General features: G+C 34.5%; 1 protein-coding gene across 2 annotated transcripts in view; it reads left to right on the top strand.

Moving 5' to 3' along the window:
• Positions 1-18,028, top strand: part of LOC124170501 (ER membrane protein complex subunit 1) — a 58,110-nt gene that overhangs the window by 17,213 nt on the left and 22,869 nt on the right. Inside the window, exons 7-13 of one of the 2 annotated variants that reach the window (XM_046549263.1) lie at positions 2,451-2,567; positions 4,649-4,687; positions 8,989-9,006; positions 13,862-14,040; positions 14,513-14,686; positions 14,889-15,212; positions 16,264-16,459. In XM_046549263.1, the coding sequence (XP_046405219.1) occupies positions 2,451-2,567; positions 4,649-4,687; positions 8,989-9,006; positions 13,862-14,040; positions 14,513-14,686; positions 14,889-15,212; positions 16,264-16,459 (1,047 nt within the window). The remainder of the gene's footprint in view (positions 1-2,450; positions 2,568-4,648; positions 4,688-8,988; positions 9,007-13,861; positions 14,041-14,512; positions 14,687-14,888; positions 15,213-16,263; positions 16,460-18,028) is intronic. The other variant, XM_046549264.1, reaches the window with a different exon arrangement.

Raw genomic sequence — 18,028 nt, 5'->3', positions numbered from 1 at the left:
ACCGAAATATCAAATAAAAAAATAATGGACAATATAAAGACAGGTTGAGGAACAGTGCCAGGAATTTGGGTCCATCAGGCATATGTGGATTTGGATCATAGGTCATTGCTAATGAAAAAATATGATTTACGGTGAATCAGTTATTAATCACAGTTGCTGACATAATGGACCAGGGATCTGTGATACCAAAATGGAAGAGCCCTTTCAGATATGAGGGCAATATAAGTGGATGGTGTGTACAATATTCCCTCTTGAGCATACGAAGAATTTTGGGAAGATTCTTAAGGGAAGGTTATAAGTTTTGTGAAGTTACAGCAAAACTTTTATTTTACGCTGCAGCACTCAAGTCCAGCTGAGAAGCATGGAGAATTGCAACAGAGAAGTGTTGATTATTCTCTTTTTCTTAATTTAATGCCATTTTTTATTTTCGGTGCATAATTTCAGCCCCTAACAGCTAAGTAATCTTGATTTTACTCGGTTACTTTCTACTGTTGTTCAGGAGAATCTCAGTCTTGAAGATAAAATGGTCTCAATTTAACGTAATAGTTTTCTAGATTTTTAAAGAATTACGCATATATATTGTCAGGGGTAATCACTTGCCTTAAAAGGTAGGTATTGCATTGGAATAAGTGATGTGGAACCTAGTGAGATTGATACAAGCAGCATGGCTTTCCATTTACTGCCACAATCGCTGGCCATAACTCAATTATCAAGTGAACTAACCAAAAGCCCAGTTTCAGGTATCCACAAGATGTTGAATGAAGTATTCTGTGCTCTAACATCTGCCAGCTCAAAACTCTGTTCCGATGTTATGACTTGTCATAGCTTTGAGTTTGTGAGAACTCGAGTTTTGTAATGCTGCCTTCCAGAAGAGCACTAATTGGTGTCAGAAATAGGAAAGTCCTGATTTTAGTATGTAGTATGAATTTATGTTCTCTTATCTCCTGAGTTGCAAAATTGAATATAGGAATGGATGAAATGATTCCATAATGTTGAGCATGAACTCAGGAAACAAAATTGTATAATTTTGGTTGATTTGGGCGTAACTTTCCACAGGCACGCGATTCCTCTCACATCAGAATACAATGTCAAGGACTTAATGGGAATCCAATTTTTATTATCACCCTACTTTCTCCCAGTATTTTTCAATGTTATTGGTATATGCTTGGCTCAAATTAGCCTTAGCAGGTTATTGAAAACAAAAGAGTATGGCAATTGCCTTCTATGGATACCTACTTTTGTTTTGACAGGTGATCATCGGAGATATAAATAAACATTATACACCTATTGTTCGTCCTTTATTTTGCTCTCTTCAGAGGAGAAATTTATATACCATTGAACGTCTAATGTTCTGAATCAAAGGTGCCATGAAGTAGAGGTCACTGATTATTGCTGCAAATTGAAAGTGCACTGCATAGAAAATTTTTGTATTTTCATTCATTGGCCAATCGTTTTTGATTTTGCTTCAAGGTTATTTATTGCCTGAAAGCTCTTAGTAACAATAATAATCAAAACATTTATTTCTAATAGCCCTGAAATCCATGCAACTGTGTTGCTAGCCATACTTCTGGATTGATAAGCATATGGAAGAGAGAGATTTAATAGAAGCAAAAATTATTAGCTTTATTATTTCTTGTAGCTCCAAGTAAAGTATATATCAAAGTTTGCGAAAAAATGAAGAGCAAGGGATATCCTGAAAGTTATAAACTTCCTCATTAATAACTCTTGATTTACACATTTTGATTTTACACAGTGCCCATGTTTTGGTCCAACTGTGTAAAATCAAGGTTTACTGTGTATCTAATTCCAATGCTGAAGAAGAAGAGAATATGTGTCCAGAATAAGGGGACCTTAGGGCTATGTATTAGCCTAATATTGCATATGGTGAATGTATGTGGAGGATTATTTATCAGTAAATGGATATTAGAGCAAACAAACTCTTGGTCAACTATCAGTTTGAATTAAGGAATGGTAAGTCAATCTGTGATGCAATAGCAATATGTAATCACAACCGCAGTGGAGGGTTAGTAGAATATAATCAAATTGGATTTGGAAAATGTGTTTGATAGAGTGAACTGGGTAAAGCAAATGATCATCCCAAAAAATAAGGTTAGATAGGAGTGACCGATGACTCATTCAAAATTTGTGGATGTCTGAGACATTACAGGTGAGGGTAGCTAGAGAGACCTATGCTAAGGGTAGAAGACTAGGCTGTCTCCTGTCACCTTACTTTTGGTGTTTGATGTAAATGCCTATGAATGTCTGGTGTTGTTATGTAGCTCGAGGAGTGCTTCATAATGGATGAAGTGTAGCAAGTCACCTGTTGGATTTAAGGGGATTTAGGTTCCCATTAGGAATTGCAATATTTCTATGTCTTAGAACTATTTACTGCTTTAGATCTTTCTTTCTCATTCCTCATGTTTGTTTTACTTGTTTTTTTGTTTTATTAGCTGGATTGATTTGGTCTCGGGAAGAAGCTTTGTCATCCATTGTTTCTGTGGAGATTCTAGAACTGCCAGTTTCAGATATGGATGCTGTGATTGAAAATAGTTTTGACAGTAAAGAAGGTATGTTATTAATATCAGTTATGTTTTGGGTTTAAATTGCAGTATATGGCTGACATATTTAAGGGGATACTTAAGTGCAAAGTGGACGTTGTAATCTAATGCGTACTGAAGACTTTCTTTGTTGGTGGTCACTGCATGTACATATGTATATAAGAAATAGAATTCAAAATACCTCAATGGGTATAATAGAACCAGTTTGAGTTATTCCATGGCTGCTATTCTGAATGGAGGGGTTGTTCTCTCAGAGGGTTGTCATTCCACACCTCATTATAATGTGGTTTGGTATTCTAAACGGAGCCGGCCAACACTCAGTTCAGGAAAATAACCAATTCCCTATTACCGAACCCAACAAAAGGTATATTCAAGAGAGGATGATGCAGTGTAACTGAGGAGCCAATCCCTCTCAACTGTGGTCCTTTTGGTCCATCATAAACAAGACCATTTTCTTTCAACAGTTATCCCTTCAAAAAGAAAAGAAAATCCCCGCACTCTAGCAAACCTAGAACGCTAAGAGAGAAAATTCTCCTCACTACTTCATCTCTGTTCCATGTAACGTACCACATGAATCAATTCTTGGTTCACTGCTGTTTTTTATCTTCATAAAACCAATACCTAACGTGCTATCAAACAGCCATTACCACTTTTGTGTGGACAATTTGTGAATTTACTATGTACCACTATTATGTAAATGAAATACAGAATGGATATAGTTAATGAAGATATTCAGGTAATATGTCCTAAAAACAATCTCATTCTGAATGCTACAAAAACAAAATCCATCATAACTGTTTGCTGACAGAATAGAAAATCAATGGCAATTGACATGCCGTCAAAATAATTTATATAGTCAGTGTATACAGAGTTAAAATCAAGAATTATTAAAATCTAATAATAACCAAGTAAATTGTTGACCCCTTCAGCTTCTTCATAAAAGAGTTTCTCCGTAGTGTATGCATTTTCAATACCACCCCTCGCTGAAAATAAGACCATATCAAAGAAATTTGGCCTGTTAACTGAAGATGTTTTGCAAAATATTTTACCCAGAAATTAATGTAATTATATCATAGTACTAAGAACTGTAGTTTCCATTAACGATTGATATTGCATGCTATTCTGAATGGGCTTACGACCACTCTCTCCACCAAGATTGCAAGAAAAGTCATATCTTCAGGACTATTACCACCCAGTCCCAAATTAAGTATGTATTTTGAATAAAGAATAGGCTTTCCCCTCTTTTAAGAACCTTAGTTGTGAGCGGGATTTAGCTGTCTGGGATGAGGAAATAGGGACGGTGTACGAGGGGTGATGATATTTCAGAGGTCATCAAGTAAGCGAAGAGTTATGTAAGGGTTCTCAAGCTGCGGCCTGCTGGCTATTTTCTTGCGGCCCCTAGAGGCTAAAGAAAAGACTGTATTGCGCCACACCCGCAAACAACACTACAAATACACTAGCAAAATTAAAACCAAATATCGACACACTCGTCAAAAATAAACAATGTCAAAATTGCATTGATTGATTGAAATTTTTAAATAATAAAGATTATTGCACTTTTACTTTACTTTACTAATTTTATTGTCGTAGTGGTAAAGTGATGTGGAGCATTGTGGCCCTCTGGAAGATGTGAAATTGATTTTTGGCCCTTGCATAAAAAAGGTTGAAGATCGCTGGTATAAATGATCAATTATAGAGGAACATCTCACTGTTTAAACATGCAGATGATGCCATAATTATATTTACCGTGATTGAGAAGGATAGAATTAATATAGAATTTCAGTTCAGTCAAAAAACCTTGTTTCAAGCCGGACTCAGTTATTTGACTGTTGAAAGCAATAGTTTTCAAATGGTTGAAAGGCCATTTTTCATGTGGCATGCCTGGAACATGGTAGGTTAAAAAAGGATCCAATTTGGAATAACCCATATAGTATTGGGCGGATCACCCTTAATTTAATTGTAAATTGTTTATGTAAGGTTTTATTGCTGCTTTATGTATTCATAGATTAACTATGCTGAAAATACATACTACTGCAGATTGAATGCTGCAACAAAAAGGATATTTTTCTGAGGTTTCTTCTTTTTTTCAGATGCTCTGAATAAGAGACAGCATTTTTATAAGGCAAAATGTAAGTATAATATTTAAAATAATAATAAAAAAGTATATATTATATTTTTATGCATGACTAACTTATTGGATCACAAATAATTATAATGGTGCGGGTACCAATGTATTTATGTATTTAAAATATTTTCTTCTGTTGTTTACTTTATAATTGAAAAAAGTGCTTTACTACTAGCTCTTTTGTAAAACTCTTTCATTGAAAATGATGGGGTGTAATTAGCATGAAAGGATAATGCTTGGCATTTTTTTATCTTGAAAGTAAATGAGCTATTAATATGTCAGATCTTCGAATATTTTTGGGAATTAAGCAATTATAATTTCATGTGGTAATTGATAATAGCTCTTTGTAGCCAGAAATTTTTGCGAGAATGTTTCTGAGAAATTGTTGCAGTACAAGATTCCTAAAATTGCTGAAGAGTATTAAATGGTAATGGTTAACAGACATCGGTAACAGTTCATGAATTTTTTTGAGTGAGTTAGTGGTAGGCTGTGTGAATGGAAAAATAATGGAACATTCATAAAAGATTCAGATTCAAGCCATCATAATGATTCTTCGCGGGGCATTTCTAGGGGAAAGGCACCTTGAGGTTGGAAAAAGGTTTCTGTATCCCATATTATTGAAGGATTTTTTTTTTAATTCTTCCTACGCTTAACCTCATGTGATTGGATCGCAACCAGCTGCGCTTTGGCTGTGTTTTATTTTATTTAATGCCACACTACCAAAAGTGGCACTAATTGGCCTTTCAGTAGGGGTTTTGATTACATTTAACAATCAAACATACATGAACATCCATGCCCTGGATAGGGGCAACCTACCCAGGCGGGACTCAAACCCATGACCTTTGGTTTGGTGGACAAAGACATTACCCTGCCACCACTGAGGCTGGCAAAGGAAAAAAATGTTTCAGCTGGCTAAAAGTTTACTCATTCAGGTGAGGAAGATATATTTTTTCAACTTTCCAATTAGGTGCCATCTTCCATTCCCCTGGAATATTGGATACTTTATGGTGTTAATATATTCTTGCTATGTTGGCTATAGAAGTGAACAGTTTTGGCAGGGTTATTAATGGAGAAAGAAGACATAGCATGAGTTTTTACAGTGGGTGACCCATAAGCTCACCCAAAATCATTTGATGGCCTCTCAACTTCAGCAGTAAAATATACCAATATACCAATAATTTAAGCCACTCAAAAACAAAATGCAAAAAAAGATAGCTGCTTGGTGTCATCAGTCTTTCGTGAATAGGAATCACTAATTATCTGCAAAGATGAGGAAATCTTACCAACAGTTATGTAATCACTCAGATATGCATTTCAGGAAAATTTTTGTGTGATTGTTTTTTAATTCTGGGAAGTTGATAGCTTGAAATTAATGAGTAGGTATGTAGTTTCATTCAGGATAACAAGATTTTTCAAATTCAGAAGCAAAGCATTGCCTATGCTGGGGAACCTTATCTAGAATTTAAAGAAAATTGAACTTGAATTATTTGAAAGTATGCAACTAGGGGTAAGTTTTCTTTGGTAATCACACACTGAATGATTTTAGAAAAACTCTGCAACAATGCAATGTATTTTAGGTATATGAACGGGAAGTTCATCAAGTTTTAAGCTAGAATGTGATTAGAAGTGTTAAAAGTTCAATATTTTGGGTATAAAACAGTGGTTTAGTTTAAAGAGAATTTGTGGCTGACTCTGACACCTAAAAATAATGAATTTGTTTAATTAACAAAAAATGAAAATTACTGCAAGATGTTAGGTCCATTCATTAATTGAATCACTAACTGCAGAAAGGCATCATGTCCAATTTGGACGATTTTTCTTTTTTTTTTTTTCCTTTAAGTGATTGCTGGGCACTACACTCAACGTTTCCCACTAAAAGGAAACATGTCATACTAATAACGTAGAGCGGACATTTTTCCTTTTAGTAGGAAACGTTGAGTCTTGCACCTAGCAGCCATAATAAAAAGAAAAATCGTCCAACTTCGACACGATGCCTTGCTGTAGTTAGTGATTCAATTATAGATTTGGAGGAACTGCACTTCTCCGTAGGTGCACCCCATTTTTAAAAACAAATTCTTGTCTTAGATGGTGTAAGAGGTGGTTTGAAGTTAATTTGGAGGCACATAATCTTGTTTAGTCAACTTTTTAAGCTTCTAATGGCAAATTATCTCTGTGAGAAAGTATTCATTGACTTCATGAACCTAGGAAGGATGATTATAAATCCAATTTGTATCCTTGAGTGGTCGTGCATTTCAATACCTAAAATTCCAAATTTTAGGCACTTTACCATAATTTAACCCATCTTAGCTTAGTGTTCCATTTTTGGGGCACCTGGCACCACTATGTATTTTTATGACTATGACTCATAAAATGGCAATATTTCCTAATTATTCTTTAAATACCTCTTCTTTAAGTAATATATTACATAAGTGGTGAGCAGTGTTCGTATATTTTACTGACTAATTGTAGCAAATTACTTCAGGAATATTATTTTGTTTTAAAGCTGTTTTCTGAGGTCCGACGAATTGTGTAAATTTTTGATTAGATGTACCTCTATTGTATTCCTAAATGTTATGGCTGCCAAATCTATTTTTCACGCCTGATGCTTTCAACTGTACTTGTCTGATGCTTATCAGTCTGTCATCAGCATTTGCGCTGTTGCCTTTTCCTTTATTTTCCTTGTTGTTAAGTTTACAATGGCGGAATAGGTATAGCTAGTAGACTTCCATATTTTCAGTGTAAATGTGTAATGTATGTTTGTACTTAGGTACATATTGCTTGAAAATTGCTGTGCCTAAGAAGAAATCACTTGCCACATTTTGCTATACTTTTAATCTTTGTGATAGGAATGATTGAATGATTATATCTCAAAGGAGACTTCCATCTTTGTCAATTTGACAGTGTGAGAAGAATAACGAGATCATATACCATAAGACTGTATACTTAGATCAAGGGCACAGAGGAGACTTAAGAGTTGATGTCTGAAATAAAAAAGTGGGTTGGTGCAGAATAAGGCAGCATGATTGTTTATGGTTGAGATGCAGATGAGGTATATTTTAGAGAACAAGAGCCTTATTTTACTCTTCCAACCTTGGCAGAAAAATATCTCCTTCAATGCAATTGATGTGAGTGGTAGTAAATAACTTCACAGAAGTGTCTCATCCCAAAAGGAGCCACTCAGCAGTTCATACTTGCATTGCTGGCCCCTTGTGGAACTACATGGCCAATAAATGTTATACCAATTTTGTATTATTTTAGGATATCACATTAATGTATATAATTAATTTTCCCATTGTTACTGGTGTACGCAAGCTTAAAAGCTAGATCCATCAATTTGCACGTAAGGTTTTGGATGAAAATTTTTTCAACTTAACTAAGAAAATTATTGATTTATGGGTCTCACATTGTGATGATTAATCTCTTCTTTGAAAATAATGTACTTGAGAATTGTACTGCTGACGGACACTTGGCACATTTACGGACTAGAGCATGTTGTGCTGATAAGGAGTCTTATGGGGAAGGGGAGGGAGTACAGGAGAATGCAGGGAGGGAATTCCGTTTTAAGAGTCCAACTTGGAGAGTACCACAGGAAAGAGGGCTGCTGAGGTGTGGAGGTCGTGCTTGTGGGGATGACTATGCTTGAAGATTCGCTCATAGAGAGTGCCGTGCGAAAAGTTTTGCATGAAAGAGGTGTACTTGGAGTGGGAGTAGCTCATGAAAGGAAGTCCCTTCCCCACATCTTTGGCTTATCTGTAGTATTTGTTGCTATGACTTATATGCCATAGACTGGAGAAAATGCTTTAATTATGTTACCAAATTACAGAAAAATCAAATATGTTTGCTGTGGTTTCCCCGATGTCCAAGAGGTTCAGCACTGTTGTACACTATATTAGGTTGTATAATTGATGAAAACTTGGCATATTGAAGTTTTAATGCTACTTTTCATCTTGATCTCTGCACAAAAAAATATCATAAGTCTGACTGAAATAAAGTAAATGAAAATTTTGTTGTTTGCTTGAATTTCAAAGGTTTGGGGAAAACATTTTGGCTCCAGATATTGATCGATATAAAATCTCACTTGTAATATCAATGTGGATTGACAAGTTTTTCTGAACGTTTCCTTTCATTCTCATACTCCTCATGCTCACTGCTCGCGAGGTGGTTTTTAGTCCATTATTGTTCAGCTCCGCTATTTTACTGAAATTTCTCCTAGCTGTGGGTATTCTTGTGAATCATGAGTAATGTTAGGTATAGGTGTATTCCTTGATATAATAAGTACTTTTCTTGCCTCCAACATGCTGACAGCTGACTTGGGAGTTTCATGTGAGTAATATCCTGTTCAGTAAAATACATTTTGCTTGAAGACTTTTTCTCACCTCGCTGGAATGTTTATTGAAAATTCCAAATTATCGTTGATTGTTGTTATTGGTTTTTACAATTTTTATTTTAATGATTTTATTATTTTTTAAATAATGTATGCTTGATTTTACCGTGATGACTGTGTGCAAATTGAGTGCATTTTGCCCCTGTTCTGTTTATGCAAATGACATTACCTTTAATTTCCCCTCATAATAAATGTAAATAAAGTCTAGTTTATTTTGGTATGGATTTTGTGTACAAGTGCATGAGTATTAAGTGTCTATTGAAGTATTTTATTGAGGGATGTGCAAACATCCCAAAATTTGAATTGAGGGAGATCACTTGAATTGATCACCTTTTTAAAATCTTGAGTCAGCAAAGATAGGGGTTAAGGAAGGGTTGTGTATAACTAAGTAATGGGATTTCATAATGTTGGTGGGTGTGTATATTTGGTGGGATACTCAAATTTATTCATTCAATTATATACCTACCATATTTTTCCGAGTTTAGTGACCGCCGTCTATCTATTGTGGAAAAAGTAACAGGGAGGATTATCTTCGAATGCAAGTGCCCTTGCCTTCTGTGCCAGGGTATATATCATCACTTAATGTACAGTAGTATTTGCCATTCTGTCTTTTTAAAGCATTCTGTTGTATATTAAAAAAAGGAAATCTTAGTCAATTTCTGTTCTGTGTTGCCTGCACTCAGCTGATTTTGAAGGAAAGATTTTATGAATTTGAAGCTTGGTTTTGCAGTAATGGTGTTTTTTTTGTTCTTGCATATAAGTGTGCCTCGGTCAGTAACAGCATAAAGAGTAGATATCAAAATATGCTGATCTTGGGTGGTGTTACATTATCCTTCACTTTTCTCACACTTCACTTGCTCTCTTTATAAAATAGAGTCTTCAAATCTTACATATGAATTTAAAGTTTTATAGTCCAACTCAGTTAAAGTTTGAGAAATTCTCTTGGCGCCACACTGACCATGTATGTATGATGGCAAGCCTACAGAGGGAAGTTCAAAAAAATCCTCTCTACATGAAAACTCTCTGACCCTCGAACATTTTGTGGTTACATATTTTCAATTCATTACTTGTAAATTTCCTTTTAGCTTTTAAATAAGGAAAGCAGAGTTTTCTTTAAATTTTTGGTGCTAATACTAGAAATACCTAGTCCCACATTGGGATATGCTCTTATAAGAGTCCTTTATTCCATTCTATGGACTCAAATCCATAATATTGCAAATTTATTGAAAAAATAGTATTAAAATAGGAGTTAAAGTTGTGAAAAGTTGCCCCTTTTGTCATAAAAACAGGGCTGAAAATATTGTTTTAGAGTGGCTGAGTTGCTGATGATATCGAGGAAACAAGGAAATAAATTTCCCTACATTTCCAGTTTATTTCAATGCAACCAAACAGGAAGTTAACAAGATACAACTCCTTACACTCTGGTATCTCAGCTTTTTTTAGGACAGTAGAGGGTATCAGTTGCAGTAGGATCTAATGGCATACCCCAGAAATTTGAAGAAAAATTCGTACAAAAAGTTGCAATTTTTAAGGATAGATTCTGATAGAGTTGTAGAAATTAACTTTGAAAATATATTTCTTTTTCTGGGAAGGGCTTATACATACTTCTTTCCAAACCCCCAGACCCCAATAATTCCACCCTTGTTCATGCCTTTGCATTAGTAATAGGGATGCAAATCTAAGCTCTGCTGTCATCCTATTGTGCACTAGTAAACTTTTTTGAAGGTTGAAAGAATAATGAAATTCAGGCTAATTGATGTCATTTTCATTAAAAACATTATATATCACATCTGACCGTACACTGTACTTGAAACTCCTGAGTTCTACGTATGATTGACTCAAGTTATAAATGTGTTCACTCATCTCTAATTTTAAGTGATTTAATATTGCTTAGGAGTGCTACAGTACTCAAAACATAAGGTTGCTTAATATGATGCTAACACTGATCTGTATAGTTCATTGTATATATCAAATAAGGCTTGGGATAGTATCTGACAAAGCACTGATTTGCATTTTACATTCAAAGACATCATTGATGAAAAGTTTTGAAGACTTTTGACTTTACCAGTGTGTCATTATAATCCATGATGTTGGAATCACATAATCAAGTTTGTCTTTATTAAAAAATGGAGTATATTGCATGTACATATTGTGATTAAAAAGTGTGCATAAATGTTGATTGTAATTTCAATGCTGGATGAATTTGATAGCATATGCTTTAGTTTAGTGCATCAAATGCTTGTTAGGATTCAATTATGACACTCAGGTCAAAAATGCATTCTGCCATAAGTGTTCACAAAGTATTTAATTTCAGAATTGTGTTTGAGCATTTCTGTTTTTAATTAAAGAATATAATGTAACTCAGTCAGTAGGAGGTATGCATCTGGATCAAGTGACAATTAAATTCCTATGCAAGAATTGACTAGCAATTAATACAAGAATGATTAATGGTTCGGCACTTATTAAATATCACTTCATACATGTGCTAAAGTTTAGTTACTTTAGGTGCTACTCTTTTTAAAATGTGAACAGATTTTAGAGCAAACATCTGTTCTCTTTCAAGGCTAGATGTCAATGAAATATGGTAATGAATTTTGCTAATTAGCCTGCCGTCATGGAATGAAAATATTGTGGCAGTTGTTGTATGCACCCTTAATGTCTAAGTGATGTTCTGCTTGAGAATTTTAACATGAAAGGTTTTTCACCTTCTATTGTTGCACTTACTTCAATTTCAGTTCATCTTATGCACAAAACTGTTTTTTTTTGTCATTTCAAAATATGTACCTGTTATGGCATTACATGTCACATCCTTTAGAGCTTTTAAGCATTGTTTAGTTTATGTTTTAATTTGCATTGAGTAAATTTCTGTTTGTGCATGTGTGTATGTATATCTGTTTCTGGTGAAAAATGTTTTTCTAGTGATATATGTATGATCATATTATTTTTCTGGAGTTCAAGGTTGAGTTTTTCTTTTAATTCTAGGTAAAAATATGGTTTGGTGAAGAGGGTAGGGAGATATTGCCTGTTTCATAATGGTTACTAAGCTATATTCAATTATAAGTTCTGAGTAAATATTTTCTATTTCCTTCAGGAAAGCATTCATTCATTTTCGACGTGTAATTTAGCTAGTGTCATGATTAGGAAAATTAATTTTACTTAATACCGTAATACAATGCATGAGCTGTATGCATTGAGTGATAGCATGAGCCTTTACAGTGATGGAGACTTATTCAACTTTGTTCATTTAGAACTCGAAAATGGCTTTTCTGAACAACTTATTAAAGCTCTAGTAAATTTTACATTGTTAAAAGAATTTTTCCAGTCACCTTGTAAATTATTGCTGTCTATTCAATGAAAATATTTACTGCTTGTTGTAGACGTATTCTATGCAGTGAAATTCATTTAGTGTGGATTCCTTATTTTGTTCATCACAATGTTGTTCACCTTTTTGGAATCACCCATTTATGCTCTGTTTATGTACTTCTTCCATGCTACCGCATTTGAGCTAGAAAGGGAATTACCTATTTGAATTTCATTGCTTAAACCTTGTATCAGATGGTTTACTATCCGTTTGTCCTCTTGTGATGTATGTACTCACATTCTTGACTGGAATTTGTTAACAAATGTCATTATCATTCAAAGCTGTTTTGTTAGTTTTGTCTTTGCTACTACATAGAAATTTTGCTCTGATAATTAATGAGCATATACTACGAATGTGTAACATTCTATTTACAATATTCGTTTTGGAAACATGTTCATCTTGAGAATTATTTAGTTATCATTTAATATTATTTCATTAAAATATATAATGCAGTATTTACTTGAAAACATTCTTTACATGGCCTCAATACTTTTTATGTTTGTATTTATTACGACTCTAGTGAGATTATTTTGACTAATTTTCTTCATAATTCATTTCATCAATTCATAGCAATATTTCTCAAAAATTGTACTGTATAGTAAGATTATTTACAGCATGAACTTCTTTATGGTTTTTATATTATGTTCAGCATAAAAATATTTATGTATTTTTACATACAAGTATGTCATGTCACTGGGGTCAATTGTAGGCTTACATTTTTTGTTGTAGTTGAATGAGTCTGAGATAGTTTTCCCTTCTAAACTTATGGAGAAAATTGAGTTCATTATCTTTTGGGAAGCGAAGTTTCAGTCTTGCTTCGATTGCATTATCTGTTGATGTAATTTATGTGTTTCAATTAAAAAAATGTGTATACATCTAAAGCAATTGCATACTGGAACTAATGCTGATTGACTGAATTATTTGACTTACGTTCATATTTGTAACAATAGTAGAACTGTAGTCAGCTTGTACAGGTGATGATACCAGTGAAACAAAAATTTTGCCAATACCTTAAAACAGTATTTACAAAGTAGAAATGATAGCTCAAGTGAAATTCACTGGCTATCTTGTTATGTTATTTGGAGTTTGACAATTTATGAGATAATCTGATGGAGAAACCTCTTCATAAGGTGGGGCCTCATTATATGACCAGTTAAACTTGAATGTTATTTTTTATGGCTTGGGAAAATTTCTTGTGTTTTCATGATGAAAAAAATTGGGGAGTTGTTGTGGCTGGTTGAGAATCTACTGTTGTTTACATTAGTCACTGTATGAATCTAGTTAATATTCAAGAGTAAATTATTTCATATCTAAGTATGATAGAGGACCAATATACATATCATTAACTACAGCCTCTTTATACACAGTTCTCAATTAATGTTTCATGAGGTCATTTTTTTCCATTGATTTGCATTGAAATCTGTATTTTTAAGCTACTGGATTTATGGGGATGTTGTGGCGTCGTCTGAGCAGTCAAATGCTGCAGATACGAGCTCTTCTGATGAAAGCTCTTGGTGTGGAAGATCCTGTCACTGGTGGACCTAGAACTGGCCCTGTGAGGGATGGTTTTGGTTTACATCGCATGATTGTTGCGGCATCTTCTGTTGGAAAGGTGAGGGATCTTAAATTTTTGGGAACATCTAAGTATTCATTTTATTATTAGTAGGAAATAGAAATTATTAATTCTATAGAAAATTATTGTGTTACATATTTGAGTACAAATTTTTTTAATGGTTGGGTAAATATGTATTTAATGTTATATTGTATGAATTATTTGGACCAGAACTAAGTATTTATTGGGAAATATGCAATAAAAAGATTTGCTTCATTTTGCTGCATTGGTTTTTGTTTTAATTTATGATAAAAGTAATAACATCTGGCAATAGGTAATGTCCAAAATTTGCCTTCTCCCTTTGAGATGGAGTGACAGTTTCATCTTAAGTTCTTAAATGCATAACTTTAATTTCAGGAAAATTGGACCTTAATCAAAATCTGTTTTCAAATCTTCAGCCTCTCATTAAAGCTCAAGAACATTTTCATACACGTTTATGTGGTTTTTATTGAACGTTTTTTATATTTTTCAGCTCTTTGGAATTGACAATCTGAGTGGAGAAATAATTTGGCAGAGGCGTTTAGAACCGAAGTATATTCCTCTTCAAGATAAGGCAACTGGTTCCAAGCATATGCCACTATTTGTTCTGAGGACCACTAGCCACTTCCCTCTTCCTGCTCATTGTGCTTTGCTGCTGAAGGACAGGGTAAATTTATTCAATTTCTTCTTGTATCAAATCTTAATAAACCATTGGTTGCTGTGATATTTCACTTATTCATTGCTTAATGTGTTGTGTAAAATATTTCTTTTGTTTTCTAATATCAAAATTCTGGTAGTTATTGGCTTTGTGAGTAGGAGTGAGTCACCTTGGGTGTTAATTTGTTTAATAAAATTCTTTTTTCTTTTAGAACACTGGTGAAGGGGTCCTATATCTCTTCAATCCCATGAGTGGGCAACACATGTCTGAGTATGGGTTTGATGAAGTTGCTAGTCCAGGGTACTATCCATTGGGATACAGTGTGACTCAGTGCTCAATGCTCCATTATCAAGCATCTGAAGAGACTGTTTTCCTCAAGGGACTTCTGATATTAGATTCCAAAGGTGCAGCCCATTTGTACCCCAAGTGGATATCAAACACACTTATGGATCTTGCCGATCATACATTCCTGTACGTCGCTGATCCTACGACTGGTGTTCTTTCTGGGTTTTCATTTGCTAAGACCAGTAATCAGGTAATTTTTCTAATTTATTGTGAATGGTTGAAATACCCAAGGTTGCCCTTGACTTTGCTTTAACCATCAGGTTATTGTACGTGATTCTTCAATACATATTTCCAGTGACTTTTATAAGTGTTCCAATACAACACCACTATGATGAATGATGTATTCTCAGAGGCAATAGCTGGTTGTGTGGATACAGTGGAGTAATAATATTATAATGAAGTTTATTGACAGGTGAAATTACCCATTTACAAAATCTATATGTAGTTTTTGGAAGAAAGAAAAATGCTTAGAACAATGGTTAAAATTGTCGAAGAGCTTAGTAATACAAAATAGAGTCATGTTAAACTTTCTGCGAAATCACACAATTGACTTAAGGAAAAATGATAAACTCATTACCAAAGTCAAAGCACAAGAAAAGACATCTTCATGTTTAAATTTTCTGGAATTATATTTAACAGGTCAATGTTACTGCATTTACAGTTGATGTTATGCATATTTCTAATTTGGGGTGAGGGAAGAGTGTAATTTCTATTACAATGAGGGAGTGAAAACATGAGTATGTGTCAGGTGTTCACAATAGGGACATGGAAAGGAGTCAATTCAATCAGATGGCTGGAGTCATGTCTCCATGCAATAGACAGTGAAGTAATGTCGTGTCCGGGTGCAATTGATGGGTAGCCAAAGGTAACAGATGAAGAAGGGATAGTGTTAAGTCATAGATAATAGATACGTAAAGGGAATTGGGTCAAAATAGTTCTCTCATTTCTCTGAGTAGCCGAATACAACATTAGTATATACCCATCTTCTTTCTTCCTTTTCTTTTTAAAGCAGGTTTCCTAAAAAAAAACATTTGAGAAAATCAGAAACAGCAGGAAAGCCTTTGAACTTGCTTTTACACATCCTATATTTTGTAATTTAATTTTACATTATTGAATTTAATTGTATGAAATTTAGTATTATGAAGAGCCAATTTCTGTGTTCCGTTTGAAATTTGAAATTTTAATTTTTTGCCTGCCTGATTTATGTTTACATACTAATGTGTATATATTATTTGTTCCAGGAGATATCTGCGAAGCATGTATGGGAGGTCGTTCTACCTCCTGGAACTCAGCAAATTACTGCTGTTGCCAGCAAAAACCCTATGGAAAGAGTTAATTCTCAAGGAAGAGTTTTAGCTGATAGGAGTGTCTTGTACAAGTATATCAATCCTAACTTGGTGGCATTTATTTCTCAAGGAGTAGATCCAGTTCATAAACGTATGTACATATTCCCATGCAAAATTCTTGATGCTTTTTGATTGAAAAGTGGTTTGACCATAGCCCTGAAGGTCAGAAGTATTGTCCAGGGTGGGCTGAAATCATGTTTTACAAACCATCAAGCAGCATGGCTGAGAATTTTTAATTATATATATTATTTGTGTAGTAAATTTTATCCAAAAATCATTCCATGCCTCAATCGTTGATGTATATTAAATGTAGTGATGGGTCGGTTCGATTCCTCGATTCTCGACCAAGAACCGGAATCGAAAACGAGTACTTGCCAAGGTGAAAAATCGATTCCGATTCCAGTAGTACTTCAAACAACAAAATATACGACCGCGTTTCCAAGAGTCATTTGAATTTTCGCGCTACGTAATCGTAATAACAAAACACATCTTCTAGGGATGTGCGAGTACTCAAAAATTCAAGTCGATCCAGTAGTTGGTACTCGACTTGAGCGTTTCGAGTAGCATTACGAATGTCGAGTCGAGTAGTTAAGGTTGCAGAGCTTTCGAGGCTAGTAGGTCCAGCAATCTGCCGACAGGAAGCGCTATCATGAAACTCATGTATTAATGCAGTTTTTAAAGCCGATAAGTCATTCTAATGCCTTGGCCAGGTAGTTTCAGCTTTCCAAATACACTATAGTTGTCGACTTGGGCGCCGAATACCTTTACGCGTTTACGCCAGCCGCGGCGGCCGATCGTCTTCCTACCCGGCGCACACTGGTCCGAAATCGGAAAAGGCTGGAATCAAGTTCAAAATGACCTTTTTGGGGATAGAGACTTGAAACTTAGCGTAAATAATCATAAATCATTACCAGATATAGATTTATATGCCATTTTACATATATACGGACCTTTAGTGAGATACAGAGGCCCAAACATGACCAATTTTTCGATGCCACGCGAGATATCGTTTTTCCTCAAAAAATCTTTGAATTTATCCATGTGGTTTAGCGTTGGTATGAGTTTTATGGAATAAAAAATGCAATATTCCTTTAAGCTGGTGCTTTGCCTATACTTTTAATGACTTTTGAAGATTTTGGCTCTCATCTGTCTGGTTTTACGACGCAAAATGGCCGACCCGTTTTTCACGTGAAATTTGACATAAAGTAGACATTATCTTTCGTTTACGAAAAATATATAACTCGGAAAATTTGAACCACAATATAAAGTAGAGATTTCTAAAGAGTACTGAGTAGAAATCTTGAAAAAAAATAGTTTGCGACAAAGGAAATAAGAGCGATTTTTCAATCGCGCGTCAAGGCTCAGCTACACGCCGCGGAACTCTAAGGCTCGGTAACCGAGGCAGATTTTTCAAGTTTTTTAAAACATTAGTCTTGAAAATCGTCATTTAAAGCATGGATAATCGTCTTCATTGACTTAAAACACTAGACTGAGGATGTTATAAAGGATTATGTATAGATCGACTAGAACATTTAGCGCATTACTCGAGTGAAAATACTAAGGATTGGATATTTTTCGAAACTATCCCACGCATAAGAAATATGCCTCGGGTATTGAAGTAAAGTGAAGAGATTAAGTCAGCATGCTTAAGAGAGAGAAA

The sequence above is a fragment of the Ischnura elegans genome, chromosome X (assembly GCF_921293095.1).
Source record: "Ischnura elegans chromosome X, ioIscEleg1.1, whole genome shotgun sequence".
Taxonomy (NCBI): domain Eukaryota; kingdom Metazoa; phylum Arthropoda; class Insecta; order Odonata; family Coenagrionidae; genus Ischnura; species Ischnura elegans.
The sequence above is the reverse complement of the archived record's forward strand: the minus strand, read 5'-3'. Positions and strand labels throughout refer to the sequence as shown.